Source organism: Hakea prostrata, chromosome 7 (assembly GCF_041222555.1).
Source record: "Hakea prostrata isolate BN-2017 chromosome 7, UWA_Hpros_2, whole genome shotgun sequence".
Taxonomy (NCBI): Eukaryota; Viridiplantae; Streptophyta; class Magnoliopsida; order Proteales; family Proteaceae; genus Hakea; species Hakea prostrata.
In genome coordinates this window covers 21,074,806-21,090,553 of record NC_142606.1, presented here as the reverse complement: position 1 = coordinate 21,090,553, position 15,748 = coordinate 21,074,806, and the positions used below count along the sequence as shown (strand labels likewise).

Here is a 15,748-nt window from a genome sequence, read left to right as displayed (position 1 = left end):
TACCCAACTCAATCCTAATAGAAGTACCCTACTACAATAAATGTAAACTAAAAGAAAGTCAAACACTTACAACCACATGGAGGGGTGGCATTTCCCTTTGGAACGAATCCATGCAAGTGCAAATGAGCCTCTACCGTTATAAGTCTACCTTAAGATCTACTCTCAATCTTCTTATGAAAGATAGATAGGATCTCCAAAAGGGATTTAGGTCAGAGGGAGGCTAAAAGGTTATAAGAATGACAAAATAATGATTTCTAATAAATGCCTTAGGATTCATGCCAAAGTGTGTTATAAAAAACCTGCATTCATAGCCAAAGATTGGTCCAAATATGGTTCAACAGTTATAAAATGGTTGTATTTTTGAACATCCAATCAACCTAGTCAATCATCTTGTTGACTAGGTCAATAGAGCCATCGAAGACCAGATGTCATAAGCCAACCATCGTATCTAGTCTATAGCTAGTAGATCAGGTCCTGCAACCAGCTGGGCTTAAGCTATAAGTTGGCCAACCAATACGTATACGGTATGTCCATTGGGGCTCATTGTGATGGACTCGGTTGCACGGGCTTAGGGACAAGCTAATCAATCAGTACACAATCCAAATGCCAAATCTAAGGTTTCTAAAGGCATTTAGGGAAATGAATTATACCCCCAAGGACTGAAATAAAATTCCTATTTGCCCATATGATTAGTTCCCTAAAATGCCAAAAATTTATTTGGGTTAGGGAAGGGGGGAGACATATGGGTTGATTGTGGGGGTGGGAGGGAGGAATGAAAATGGGGAAGGGGATTGGGATTGAAACCTGGCTAGGATTGATCTATACTTTGAGGAAAGACACACAGGGGGATCTTTCCTTGAAAAGTGGTAATGCTGCAAGTTACAAGGTATTCTTGATATGTGCAGCAGCTTTGGTGTCAGTGATTGGTACAGAAGTGGACTCGGTCAGGATGTCATAATCATTGTAGTCATAAGGCAAGGATTCAGGTGTCATTACAATCAGAAGGTCATCTTCATCATAGTGAGAAATCTTCAATGGCAGCAACCAGCAAAAGGGATTCTCAGTGATTTCAACAACTTTGATCAATTATGGGGCTTGTGTGGAGGTCTTTGAGTTTGGAGGAGCTACTGTTGGTGCATAGGTTTGTCTGGTGGCAGCAGGATGATGCAGGCTTCAGGAAGGGCCTGCCGATTGCAGGCTACGGGCTTTGCAGGTACTTCCCATTGAGGCAGATGCAGGGGCTTCTAGATTGCAAGTGTCACAGGCTTCAGGGGGCAAGGAGTCACAAGTAGCAAGAAGCAAGGGGTTGCAGGCAGCACTAATCAAGGTGTTGCAGGTAGCAGATGCAGGAGTAGGAATCGAGGTGACGTAGGCCGAGCGATTAGGCCTAATCACTAATTTTTGGTATGTGCTGTGTCTAAAAGAGGTGAACCGCAATCCTCATTGAGGTTGTGGTTGCGGCAAATTGGGAAGTTTGTGGGCCTATGGACCAACATCTTTGTTTTCTTCAAATGATCCAACATAACCTTCAATATTAATCCCCCTCTTTAATCTCGAGAGTCTGGTGAGTCTTCACTTGTACGAATGGATGAGAGGCATTCCACCTGTCAGAACCGCCTCAAGAGAATTCTATCTGGATGCCTCAACTGCATTCATCTACATTCAAATACATGAAGAATACCTATACTCTGATCTCAACACCTCAATCCTGAGAAAGTATTTCAAAAGTTTTAGATCTCTAATTCGAAACTGTTGGACTAGGTGGGACTTCATCCGACAAATCTCAGGCCTATCATTCCCAGTGACCAGAGTGTCATCAACATAGACAATAAGAGCTGTGATACTACCATTACCTTTCTGGACAAACAGGGTGGTCAGTTTGGTTCTTGGAATATCCAATCCTTAGAATGGCTAGTCAAAACCTCTCAAACTGTTGAAGACCATAGAGTGCGGTTTTAAGAAGACAAACTTTCCTTTAATCAAAAGGAAACATGAAGCTTGAAAGTTGCATGTATAGCTCTTCCTATAGGTCCCCATGTAGAAAAGCATTCTTGACATCTAGTTTCCACAAGTATGACTATTGGCTACTAGCCAAAAAACAACTTTGATTGAGTTATGTTTAGCATGGATGAACTTCTGATAAAGACTTGACCGTACACTTTGGCAACTAACTGGGATTTATACCTTTCCATAGTACCATTTGATTAGTGCCTGATTGTGCAGAACCATATACTTCCAACTGAAACTCTAACTTTGGGTGGATCAACAAGGCCTTTGGTACCATTTATCTCAGTTGCTCTCATTTCTTCAGACAGTTTTCTTTCACTTAGAGCAACATTTTTGGGGATAAAAGATAAAGAAAGAGCAATTGAAGAGGCTACAGTTATAGGAGATATGGCATCATAGGAAACACCTTCGCTACGAGATCAGTACAAGTTCTCCTACCCTTTCGGAAAGTAATGGAAAGATCCAATTAAGTAGAAGAAGAGATGCTAACTGATTCTAGGAGAGGAGTTTAGGATGTAGCTGTAAAGAGGCTCATGATAGGTCTTCTTCCTCCAATAACCTTTTTCATACATAGTCATCTCCATTGTAACCCTATTACATGGGTTTTTCTTCTTCTTCTTCTTCCTTCTTCTTGCATAGCTGCTATATTGCGGGCTTCTATCCTTCCACTTTCTCTCTCAAGAAATCTGCTGGTGTAAAGGACCAAAGGTATGGTTGCTCTTGCTTCTCATTTCCATCAATAACTAGATTATGTTTATCTTTTATTGCCCCTAAGTTAACCTAATTAACACATCATGCTGTTCTTTATCTATAATTGATCTTGTTTGTTGTTTCTCATTATTGATAGCATGGATAGGACTTGCAAACCTCTACTGCTTTTCAATCTCAAACAGGCTAAGAACCCTTTACTGTCATGCTGCTCATGATCTCCCCAACCCTGTTTTTCCCAACTAATTTTTGTTTAGTTGCATCTTAGCTAGGTTTTATATTGCTCACTAAGTTCAGGTCATGTTTAATCTGCATACTTGTAAGTCTATGTGCTGCTGTTCCGATGGCTTAGAGACTTTCCCTAGGCCACTACCCTTATAGAACATTCCTATCTAGCCTTTGTAGGACCATATTCCTTCCCTCCATGAATATGTATTCAGCAAAATATCAATAGTTACACCAATATCATATGTGTGCACCAAGCCATCAACCAAACATGCAAGAACAGCAATTACAGGGTGAATATGCATAAATCACTAGCAGTAATAAATAGTAGATGTGCCTATGCATAAGAAAGAACAAGAAAATGAACAAATATGTAAGGTAGCTTACCGTGTTTAACACATAAATTCCAATATCTAGCAAGCCAACACCTTTTAAGAACAACTTCTTCCTGACACAAATGTATGTTGTACAACTATGAGATAGAAACCATAACAAATTAATTAGAGAAACTAGATAGAGACCATCTCTTCCTGAGACAATATCATTCTCTGTGCCATTTTTCGAAGAGTTGTGATTTCTGCCTCTTGGAGCTGCTCCAAAGTAGATGCTGCCTCATCCTTGGAAGTCTAGCCGAAAAGCACAGAATTGTCAATCCAAATGAAGCCATGCAGATACACCATTCATATATGGGTCAAAGGCAAGCAAACTCAGCACAGCTACAGAGTTTCAATACCTCTGCTTCTAGTCGACGGGTTGAAACCCATACATCTTGGCCATCATGAGTTTGTGTTGCAGATCTCAAAGCAGCCTGTAACATAGAATAGATATCAGCAATAGATTTCGATCCAGAACAGAATTTTGGTATACCTAAACTCAAGCAGAAAATGAGGCACAATAATATATGTTTGATGTTAACCAAGTATTAAGTAATTTTTTTAAAACAGCAACAACAACAATATATATAGCTGAAATAGATATCACAGGAATGGTTGTTGGTTTGTAACTCTAGAAATTCAGAAGTTCCCAATGAGCCTCCCTAGACCCTCTCCTTCCCCCCCCCCCCTCTTGAACCCCCTCCATCTTCCCTACCAGGACCTGGAATTCCCTCTTTGCTGAACCCCAAGCTCCCAACATCAGCTTATTCATCATCCCTCCCCCCTCCAATGACCTCTCCAACCTTGTCCTTGCCCTAGCTCTGCTCTCTTGCCTGGTATCTGCCTTTGGCAATCAGCCCTCATGGGTCAATTCCTAGGCCCCCGCTCCTTCTTCCACAAGGTGAAGGCATCCCTCTCCAAACAATGGAAAACCCCCGACTGTTCTGAAGCCATCCTACTCAGTGGTGGAATTTTTGTTTTCAGATTCTCCCCCGATGAAGCCAAGATTGGATCCCCGGATGGTTCTCCCTGGTTCACTGGCAAGGACCCAATTTTCCTTCATCAATGGGAATGCTCCACCCCTCTTTACAATATCGACTACAGCACCATTCCGTTCTTCCTCTTGAATATTGGAACAAAGATGTTTGCTCACTGCCAATGAATCGTCTCTCCTATGCCAGATTGTGTTTTGAAGTCTTTACGTCCTCTTAGATCCCCTCTACCATTGTGATTGGTGATGATATGGCACATAGATTCCTCCAACCGACCGAGATTGAGTGGTCTCCTCCATAATGCTCCTTCTGTCAAGTGTTTGGTCACACCATGGTTACTTGCACCGCTGCTCAGGCTAGATCATCTTCTTGCCCCATTTCAACTGAAGTTTTTCTGCTAGTGCCACATTTTCCTTACTACCCATGGTCGACCCTGGACAACACCAAGCCTCCTTCCAAGCTTCTGGACTCCCTGCTTCCTTTGATGATTGTGGTCCAGGGCTATAGATACCCTACACCTCCCTCCTCTCATGGCAAATCACCAGAACCTTCTCCTATTTGCCGGAAAAAATGAAGCAACCGTCACTACCGTAAAGACCCTATGGAGAAAGCCATCATTATCTGCATCGTCAGTGCCATCAAACTGTGGCTCCCTTGTTCCTCAAAGTGATGCCCCTGCCAACTTTGCAATTCTGTCGGTAACCTCTGCACGAGATTCTGCTCCCCCCTTGGTGTCATCTTCTGCCAGGAACACCAATTTTGTGCATCCAAAGTCTATTGCCATCGTTGCATGCTGCTGGGTTTCCATTCTTGGCCCAGTACCTGTGGCTGAAACTCATCTAGAGCCCTCCCCCTGCTAACCCTGGTTTCTCTGCTCCCTTTTCTTCTTTGCTAAACCCCACCTTACTTACTCCTTCCCCTTGGCTTTTGGAGGCTGCTCCCTTGCCTCTCCTAGGTGTCGCATACTTATATTCGTGGGATGCATGGTTTCATGTTTTCATTGCAGCGCCCCTCCCCAACCTTCTATGCCTGACAGCATCCTAATCTAGAATGTTAGGGAGCTTAGCTCCCTAGCCAAACAAGCTGATGTCAAGTATGTCCTTCATTCTCCCAAGGTCTCCCTCTATACCTTGCTTGAAACCCATGTTCAACAAGAATCTGCCATTCTATGGCTTCCGCAATTCCCCTGCTTGGTCCCTCCTCACCAATTACGACCACTCCCCTAGAGGTCATATCTGGATTCTCTAGGACCCTGTCAAATTCCAAGTCCCCTCCTCTTGCTCTTCCTCATATTTCATCCATCTCCATACTTCCCTCATCTTCCCTCCTCCTTCTATCATACTATCATATACACCCTTGACCGATCTCCGGCTCGCTTGCTTCTTTGGGCTGATTTCTCCACCCTCTCCTCCTCTCTCAACTCCCTCCCCTGGGTGTATTAGTGGTGACTTTAATGTGGTCCACTTCAGTCATGAAAAGATAGGTGGCATCTCCTTGGGTGACATACCTGCAACCCTTGGAGACTCATCGCTGCAGGTTGAGGGACTTCTAGGTCTCAATTACAGGGGTGGCAGCACCTGAAGCTGCAACTTTCTGCTCTTTGAAGAATTGATGGAGTAAGAAGCACCTAAAGCTTCGATTGTTGATGGAGGAATGACTGCACAGCATCGGGTCCTGGTTTTGAGAGGTAAGCTCTAGATTTCTGCTGGTTACGATAGTTTTCTTGAAGGATTTGAATTACTTTTGTTGGAAGCATCGATTGGCCCATCCAATTGTTGTTGAAGTGTCAATTGCTCCAAGTGGTGTGATTAACCTGCTAAAATCCTTGCCTTGAAGCTGTGCATAATCGGAGGTTGTTTGAATCTCCTTACTGTTTTGCGTAATCTCTTTCTAAAATTGATTTATGTTCTGCTGCTGTGGTTTGATCTTTTTTTTTTTTTTTTAATGAATAAATAATTGTATAAAACAAAGAGGAAAACCTAAGCCAAAGGGACAAAGGGGATGAGGGAGAACACTCAAGAGGGAGAAATAAAAGTGCAACTGAACCCCTAGGTGCTAACAATTAACCTATTCCTGGGGTTGTGATCAACAGGGGGATGGGGAAAAGAGAGCAATGTAGAAGACACATTAAAATAGATGGCTTTCCAAATCAAATCTATAGATCGAGATTTGGAAGCCCACCTCCTAAGGTTGCACTCCCACCAAATGTGGTGGATGGTGGCACTAAAGACTAGCTTGCCTATATGGTCGCAAATGAAGCGCCCGGCAAAGTTCCTCAAGAACTAAAACCAATCACAAACAAACCCAAAAGATCGTCTCGAACGAGGCCAAATGGAAGCAAGAGCTCTTCCCCAAAGGGGCCGGGAAAGGGGGCAAGAGAAGAAAAGGTGGTCAATATCCTCTAGCCATTCCAACAAAGGGTACAGTTAGGATTAGCAGGATTTGGCGGCTAATGAAGAAGGACTAGGTTGGAAGGGCATGATTGAGGGCTCTCCAAAGGGTGAGTGCATGACGGGGAATGTTGCCTTTGAACTAGACCAAGGGGGACTAGGGGACAGGGGGTTTAGGGAGCGGATAGGGTTCCAAGCAAAGGAAGTGATAAAGGATTTGGATGGAGAAGGTTTCCAAATGGTGGTATCTGGGGACAAGTTAAGGATAAGAGGGGAGTGCATTCCAGACTTGTGTGAGACTGGGGTGGGGGAGAGGGGACCAAGACCCATTAATGATGAAGGTATCAAGGGTGGTGGACTTGGGGATGCAGGAATCATACAACAAACGGGGGCCAAAAAAGGTGTAGAGAAAGCCCAAGGGGTGCCAGGGGTCTAGCCAGAAAAGAGTGGAGGATCCATGAGAAATTTGGATAGAGATTGCAGAGAGAGCTCTAAGGTGAAGGAGCAAGATCTTCCTCCAAATCCAGGAGGCATTTGAGGGGCACGCAGCAGTCCAAAAAGAGTTATGCTTGAGGATGTAAGAATAGACCCAGGAAACCCAAATAGAGTCATGCTTAGAAGCAATCTTCCAAATGAGCTTAAGGAGACAAGCCAGGTTAACGTCAAGGATACGACGTATACCCAGACCACCCTCAGATTTGGGACGGCAGGCTGCGGCCTAAGAGACGGGATGGAGGAAACGGGAGGATTCTTGGCCTTTCCAGAGAAAAGCACAGAAGAGAGTTTCCATGGACCGGATGATGGATTTGGGAATAGAGAAAATGCCGCTTCAATAAAGATATGAAGATTGAAGGATGGATTGGATGAGCACCACTCTACCCGGCAAGGATAAGAGCTTATTAGGTTTAACAAATTGGTTCGGTTATGGTATTTTGAAGTTGGTTTGAACTTTTTGTTTGCTTCTACTATTTTGGATTGTATTAAGTAGTCTAATTTCTGGTTCAAAATTTTGTTTGATTTCTTGACAGCTTTTATTGGAGTTGGTGATAACCTATTTTGAGTTGAAAATTCGGTGATAGCTGAGGCCATGCGGGGGCCCCCCCCATCGGCTACTAAAAAAAACTGAAGAGTTGTATCCTCAGAGGAAAATTGTTAACAGTAGTGACTCTTAGGAGAGGACAATAGGACCACTTGATTGAAAAACTTGATATTACAAACCCTAATTGGGAGAGATGCCCGTAATTTAGGACAAACGTTGAATTCTATGAAGAAACATATTGTGGACCTTGTTAGTCATATTGATACTATCAAAGGAACTATAGGAATATCTAAATGTTTTGTACTCTAGTCAGAATAACCTTTCTCGTATGTACGAGTTATCCCAAGAGTTCTACCGAGTAGATAGGAAGGGTCAACCTTTAACCCAGTATTTTGCAGATTTTAAGAGGATGTATGAAGAGTTAAACTCTATACTTCCCATTACTCCTAATGTTACTGAGATGCAGAACCAGCCTGAGCAACATTTTGCGATGTGTTTTCTTTAGGGGGACTTGGGAAAGAGTTTGATTCAGTATGATCTCAAATCTTCGATGCTAACACAGTGGGCACCTTATCTAACAACTTCTCTAGGGCTATCCGAGTCTCCAAAGAGAACTCTCATAATACTACATCTAATGACACATTTGCACTTGCCATAATCACTAATAACCTTGGATCCAATTCTGGAAATACTAGTGATCGCGGGGCAACGACTGGAAAAAAAATAAGAGAGCGAAAGAAAGACATACCATTTCTTAGGAGTCTACAGATACACCAATTAGGACCTGTCACAACTGTGGTCACCAAGTCGGTAGGTCACATTCAGAGATTTTGTTGGAAATTGAACGGCAAACCCCCTCAGATTGCCAACATTGCTACAGCTACAAAGACTACATCTACACCTCCACAGCCTAAAGACAAAACCATGAAGATGTCCACAGAAGACTTTATTCGCTTTACCCAATTTTAGGCAGCCCAATCCCAACCATTTATAGCTACATTTGCACAACCAGGCAATGTGACAGCCTGACTCTTATTCTCTTCTAGGCCTTAGATCATTGGTTCTAGTGTCACTGATCATATGACTAGCACACTTGGTATCTTTCTTCTTTTTGTTCATCCAATTATATGGTCACCCTTGTGAATGGTTTCAATGCCACAATTAAAGGCACTAGAACTATTCATCTTACCCCATCCCTAACCTTATCCTCTGTCCTTTATTTACAAGGATTTCCATTTAATTTATTGTCAGTTCATAAGTTACCAATGAAAATAATTGTTCTATCCATAGTAGAAGGTCTCGCTCTCGAGCGAGATCTCGCTACCATGAAAACCGAGATCTTAACCATCTCGGTCGAGATATGCCATTTTTTGGGCGTCAACTCGGTGGGTTTTAGGGTCCCAGTTGGCTAAAACTTGGTATTTATCCTATTTAAGGCCTTTTAAACACACTAGTGGCCTTGATTTTTTAGAAAACAGCCCTAAGTATGATTTCTAAGTCTACCCATAATGTGAAACTGAAATGATGAAGGATTAAAGAATGCAAGGTTATATAACATGTAATATAAAACCATTAAGGCATATAAATGAAAATCAATAACTTAAATGTCATCAAGATTCCATCCATATAAGTATTACAATCTTGACTTTCGAGAATAGAATGATAAAAGTATACAACCGTTAGAAGGTCTATATCAGTCATTAACGCATAAGTTCATAAGACAAGTAGAGGATGATTGAGCTTCCTTTGATGTTGTAGATGTGCTAAGAGTAGTTGCAAGTGAAACTTTGGCTAAAATCCTCAAAAAATGGGGCAAAATTAAGAGTTCCAGCGAGATATGGCGAGATCTAGGGTGAGATATGGCGAGATATGGCGAAATCTCGAGCAAGATATCCCATTTCGCAGATCTCGACCTTGATCTCGTCTCGGTTTATGAAAAAACCGAAATATTTCACGAGATCTCCCACCATGGTTCTGTCACCTTTTCTCCTCGCCTTTCTCTCTTTCAAGATCTTACAACAAAGAAGATGTTTGGTAAGGGTCGTGAATCCGGAGGGTTGCATCTATTTGACACATTCGCTACCTGTTGAACATCTCTCTAGAGCATCAAATTCATTGTCAATTGCGTCATCCCTCTTTACAAAGTTTAAAATTGCTAGATAGTCATTTTCAACATATTTCTGAGGCGTGTTAGTTTGGGAAGCTTCACCTTGTGAGGTATCCACCCAAGGTTGTAAACCGGTCGTCCAACCCGTTTGCTTTAGTTTATTCTGATGTTTGGAGTACGTGTACTACAGTTTCTACTCAAGAGTTACCTGGTTATATTTAATAAAAAAAACCGTTTTAAATTATTTCCCCATATTTTGTAATTTTATTTTAAAGGTTCATACTCAGTTTGGCGTTATGGTTAAGATTCTTCCTAGTGATAATGCAAAGGAGTAACTTTCAAACCCTTTCACCTCCTTTATGAATTCTAATGGCATCCTTCATCAATCCTATGCTGCCTACACCCCACAACAAAATGGTGTTACAGAGAGGAAGAATTGTAATCCTATGGAATGGGACATTTTTTAGTGTTTGAGGTGAAGGTACCTAAACCTTTCTGGGCTGGTTCAGTATTGACTGCTTGTTTTCTTATTAATCGTATATCGTCTTTTATTTTGTAAAGGGGAATCCATATTCTACTTTGTTTCCTTCTATTCCCTTGTTTGTTGCCACGAGTTTTTGGAAGTGTTTACTTTATTCGTGACCTCCATTCTGGGTTACCCAAATTAGATCCTAGTGCTTTGAAGTGTATGTTTGTTTGGTTACTCTCACACTCAAAAAGGTTATCGGTGTCATTCATTTAACTTGAAGAAGTATTTTTGTCTTTGCTAATGTTTCATTCTTTGAGTCAACACCTTATTCTACAGATGTTTCTGTTTCCATCATTGATGATGTCCCAGGCACCATTATTGAGTTTATTGTGGCACCAGATATTGTTCGCTCGCGGATTCCAGCTGATCAACTAGATGGCTCAATAGTGTACCAATGATGTCACCAACTGAATACTGCTCCTCCTACTCCTGCACCTCCTCCACTAGCGTCGTCTTCTTCTCCAAATCCGGTGGTAAGTCTTCCCCCTCCTTTATCTGACCTTGATGTTTCGATTGCCCTTAGTAAAGACACTCAAAGTTGTGTTCAATATCTTGTCACTAACTTTGTTTCCTATGCTAACGTATCTTTCACATTCCGCACTTGTTTATCTACCTTCGAAAATTATCCTCTCCCCAAATCTGTTGCAAAGGCCCTATCGATTACAGGATGGACAACTTGTATGAAGCCTTACATGACAATCATGTATGGGATTTGGTGCCTTTTTCTCCTGTGAAGAAAACTATCGGCTGCCGATGGGTGTTTACCATGAATGTTAACCTTGATGGGAGTCACGCTCGTTTGAAAGCTAAACTCATTGCAAAAGAATATACCTAGGTGTATGGTGTAGATTACTTGGAGACCTTTTCTCCTGTTGTTAAGACATCAGTTCCGATTTTGATCTCTTTGGCTGCCATGTGTCATTGGCCTTTATTTCAACTTGATGCTAAGAATGCTTTCCTTAATGGTGATCTCCATGAGGAAGTTTATATAGAGTAACCTCCAGGGTTGTTGCTCAGGGGGAGAGTGGTATGGTGTGCCATCTTAAGAAGTTTTTGTATGGGTTGAAGCATCCGTGGAGTTGCATTTTAGACTAACTCATTGTGACAGTAACCATTCAGTATTTTACCGTCGCTCTAGCACAAGAAGTCAGTTTCTCATCGTTTATGTTGATGACATTATTATCACTAAAGATGATTCTATAGGGATTGATAAATTAAAGTTATCTCCAAAACAACAATTTTCGACTAAGGACTTGGGAAGATTGAAATATCTTCTGGGGAGAAGTTGCTCAATCCCATAAAGGGATTTCCTTTTCAACGAAGGTATGTACTTGATTTGTTGACAGAGACTAGGTTGCTTAGCTCTAAGCCTCTAGATACTCCTATGGATAGTAATGTGAAGCTTATGCCAAAAAGATGGAGATGTTCTCAATGATCCAAAAAGATATCGAGGCTAGTCAGAAGGTTGAATTATCTTACTATGACTCAACCTGATATTGCTTTTCCAATCAGTGTTGTGAGTAAATTTCTATTTGCCCCTAGAACATCTCATTGGGGTATGGTTCTCCAAATATTGAGGTGCCTTAAGATGGTTCCTAGTCATGGATTACTATACAAAGACAGTGGTCATAGAAGAAACTGAAGGGTTTTCTTATGCAGATTGGGCTAGATCACCGGTTGATAGGAGGTCAACCACAAGCTACTACACTTGGTGGTAACCTTGTAACTTGGAAGAGTTAAGAAACAGACTACTGTGGCTAGGTCAAGCACAGAGTCTAAGTGTAAAGCCATGGCACGGGTCACTTGTGAGTTGATATGGACCAAACACATGTTGAAAGAGCTAGGCTTTGGTGATGATTCCTCTATGACAGTATTGCGTGATAATCAGGCTGCTATTCCATAGTTACTAATCCAGTGTTTCGTGAACGTACAAAACATGTTGAAGTGGACCGTCACTTCGTTTGTGAAAAGCTTTGGCAAGGATTGATTTCTCAAAAACATGTTAGTACAGGAAACCAGTTGGCGGACTTACTCACAAAGTCCTTAGGGGCTGCCAGGTTGACTATATGTGTAACAAATGGAGGATGTTTAATCTCTATGCTCCAGCTTGAGGGGGAGTGTTTGAAGGGTAATGCTGAAAGAATAGAGCATGGAGGATCTCAATTACTCTGATTTGAGGATTCAAGTTTCCTTTTCTGTTATTTCCTTTTATGTTTGATTTCCTACATTAGATGTAATCGTTGGACTTGCCTATAAATAAAGGTATTGGCTAGAGGACGCTTACACGATGAGTAAAGCCTCCTAGCCTTTCTCTGGTTTTCATCTTCTCCCTCTCATGATTCTATTTCCCTCTTATTTCTCTCTAATCCACAGTATCTAACTTTGCAACTGGTGTTCCATCAAAGCCATTAGACTAACCTTGAGGCCAGTGTCATTGTTATCACTGTAGGCTTCCAATTTGTAAAGAATACATGGCATTTCAGTACCAACGATTAAAAAAAAAAATGTCATATGACCAAATCTCAAACTGTATCTACAGACTGACAACTATTAATTTAATGATACGAGGTTCTATTCCTAACACATTTATTTACACAGACAGCCAAGAAGTTAGATAAGAATGTCTGGAAAAAGCAAACAACATAATTGGGCTGAGTTGCATTGAGTTTAACCATACCAGAATATAACAGGATCTGATTTTAAAATTACCTGTTTCTCAAGCTGCCTAGCTCTGGCCTCTGCTTCCTCACACCTGTCATCTGCAAGCCGAAGCTGGGGACAACATATCATAATGAATTGCAAAGGATACAATATGAGGATCAATATGTTATTCAACAGGAGCAGTATGGTTTTCTGCACAAACTGTCTAACTGTGACTGAGATTAGCCAAAGGAAGTGTTTCAACAGCTTGAATACCAAGCCATGTTGCTCTTATTGAACATGGGGAAGCTACTGAAAGGATGAAATGCGACATACATAATAATAAGAGCCAGAGCCTTTGAAATTTTAAAGCATAAATAATAGAATAGGAAAGGCATTGTAGGCTTCGCACCTTTTCAAGTATACTTTCATGTTCTTCCTGTAGCATATCTAGCTGCAATTCAAATAACCTTGCTTAGGAGGATGTTACAGAAAGATAGTTTCCTAACAGCTAGAAATATTAAGTTATGCACAGATGCTTGGAATTTTTTTCTTTTATACTAATGCATATATATAGACAATGTCATACTTCCAAAGCAACTAATAGGAAAGAAATCACTAGCTAACCACTTTCCAGCTTGAATTTCCAAAACTTTAATTTCTGGATACATGTTAGCTCCCTTAAAATGACGATACCTCATCTTGAAGGGCAGAAGTAGAACGCTGATTTCCAGTTTCACGCATGTTTACACTTCCAAAATCTCCTGAGGACCTGCATATTGACAAAATACAAATGATAACAAATAGCAGCTATACTTCTAGAAGGATAGAAAAATTTCAAAATAGGAAGTGCAGGTATATTTTGGATAGTTTCCATGTCCACTTATTGAAATATCTTGAGAGCTCAAACAACCTAAGCAGACAGAAATACTCAGTAGATGAACAAAATAACAAAACTATCTAACTCATAATGTTCAGCTCTAGCAATTTTGTAGTCAGCAAAACTGGTAGTTAAGGGAAATGGATAATCAAATATCAAGTATAGAAGATTCCCATTGCTGGAAGCATTCTCAGACAGATAAATTCTTTGCTTGAATATTACTCAACATATGGGATTCAGAAAGATGCTGACAGTGCACATTAAATAGCTCTGAGAACTTTCAGCTCTTCACTAAAATGTTGGTAACAGTTAAATGAAATGAAGCTTAGCAATTCTGAGCTCAAATACCTCCTATCCCTCCGATGATCCGTGGAAGGATCTGATGAAGACACAGAAGATGGCTTTAATGATATTGGTACGCTGGGTGGCACCATGGGAACCGTCTTGACTACTTGAGATGGTCGACCAACCGATGCAGAACGGGCAGACGGAGGCTGTTCTAGAGAATTCGCTGCAAAAGATGATCGGCCAGCTGCAGAAGCACGAGCTGATGTAGGTTGCTCCGTGGAATTGACCGCAAAAGATGATCGGCCAGCTAATGAAAAGCGAGACGGTGGCGAAGGTTCTACAGTGCTGTGTGAAGGAGATGACCGGGCAGGCAACAAAGTGTGAGCAGGTGGAGGCTGTTCTACGGAGTTAACTGCAACAGACGGTCGGCTAGCTGATGAAGAGCGAGAAGATGAAGTGTCTTCTATAGAGTTACGACCTAGCTATTAGAAACAACATACAATTTTTCAGTGACCCTTATTAGGGATACTTAATGACAAGGAATACAGAAATGCAATTATAGAAAAATAAAAATGTGACATCCACATAAAACAGTCAGAATATTCAAAAGATTACCATGCCAGAGAACTCCAAATGTTGGATTCTCTAAAACTATAAAGTGAAGCTAAATATCCAATTAGTATATGATTGTCACCTGATCTGTGATGACATGGTTTCGAAATTTAGCTGTAAAATTTCAATGTTTTACAAAAATAATTAGATCAGGAAGTCGAGGATGAGCTTCACTAGCGACCCAACATTAAGCAATATAAAAAGAAGAGGTAGGGTAAATATTAGTTATTTTATGGAAAATGTCTAAGTTGTTAAATAATTATTTCAACATCCAATTGGCAAATACTGTTAAAAGTTTTTTTTTTTCACTCTCAAGCTTCTCTTCTGAGGCAGCTAAATCTGTGCACTAATCTATACAGACGTGCATATTTCCTTAAAACACTACTCACGTGACCCTTTTTTGCCAGCTGACACTCCTTGCACTTCCTGTCAAAGTGGAGGGCATTCCTATTTGGAGGATGCTGTGTGGCGATGAAGAAGCATTTGCGGAGGAGGAAGAAGAAGAAAACACAATTACCCCTGAGAATGCTCTTGTTGGATTAGCCCTACCTGGAAAGCCCTAACAGAGCAAGCCATCTATAAACCCTCGTGAACATCTGGAATCCCTGCTTCCAGTCATGGTCTGCCCTCTCCATGAAAACCGACGCTGAATCTACGTCAAGCACCCATTGGACCTGTTAAATGTGCTTGATGAAGGCCTTTGGTCAGTGGCCAACAATCTCCTCATCCTGGAACCATACATATCAGATGAGCAATATGAGTTTCAGAACCCGTGATTTCTGGTTGCAGATGCATGGACTACTTCCACAGTTATTCTCCCTTGAATTTGCCTCTCAAGTAGCAGAACATATTGAGTCCCTGAAGATGGCAATGACAGTTACAAGGCAGCAATTCGGGCAGAGGGTAGAATATCTTTGTGTTAGGGGTTGCCCTGGAAATCTCACACCTATTGAGGAA

General features: G+C 41.3%; 1 protein-coding gene across 2 annotated transcripts in view; it reads right to left on the bottom strand.

Moving 5' to 3' along the window:
- The window catches only part of LOC149010476 (coiled-coil domain-containing protein SCD2-like), a 53,525-nt gene that overhangs the window by 17,574 nt on the left and 20,203 nt on the right, over positions 1–15,748 (bottom strand). For both annotated transcript variants that reach the window (XM_089161082.1, XM_089161083.1), the window contains exons 4-10: positions 14,240–14,661; positions 13,708–13,783; positions 13,424–13,465; positions 13,081–13,143; positions 3,674–3,748; positions 3,462–3,566; positions 3,328–3,388 (exon numbers count right to left, since the gene is read on the bottom strand). In XM_089161082.1, coding sequence (XP_089017208.1) covers positions 3,328–3,388; positions 3,462–3,566; positions 3,674–3,748; positions 13,081–13,143; positions 13,424–13,465; positions 13,708–13,783; positions 14,240–14,661 — 844 coding nt within the window. The remainder of the gene's footprint in view (positions 1–3,327; positions 3,389–3,461; positions 3,567–3,673; positions 3,749–13,080; positions 13,144–13,423; positions 13,466–13,707; positions 13,784–14,239; positions 14,662–15,748) is intronic.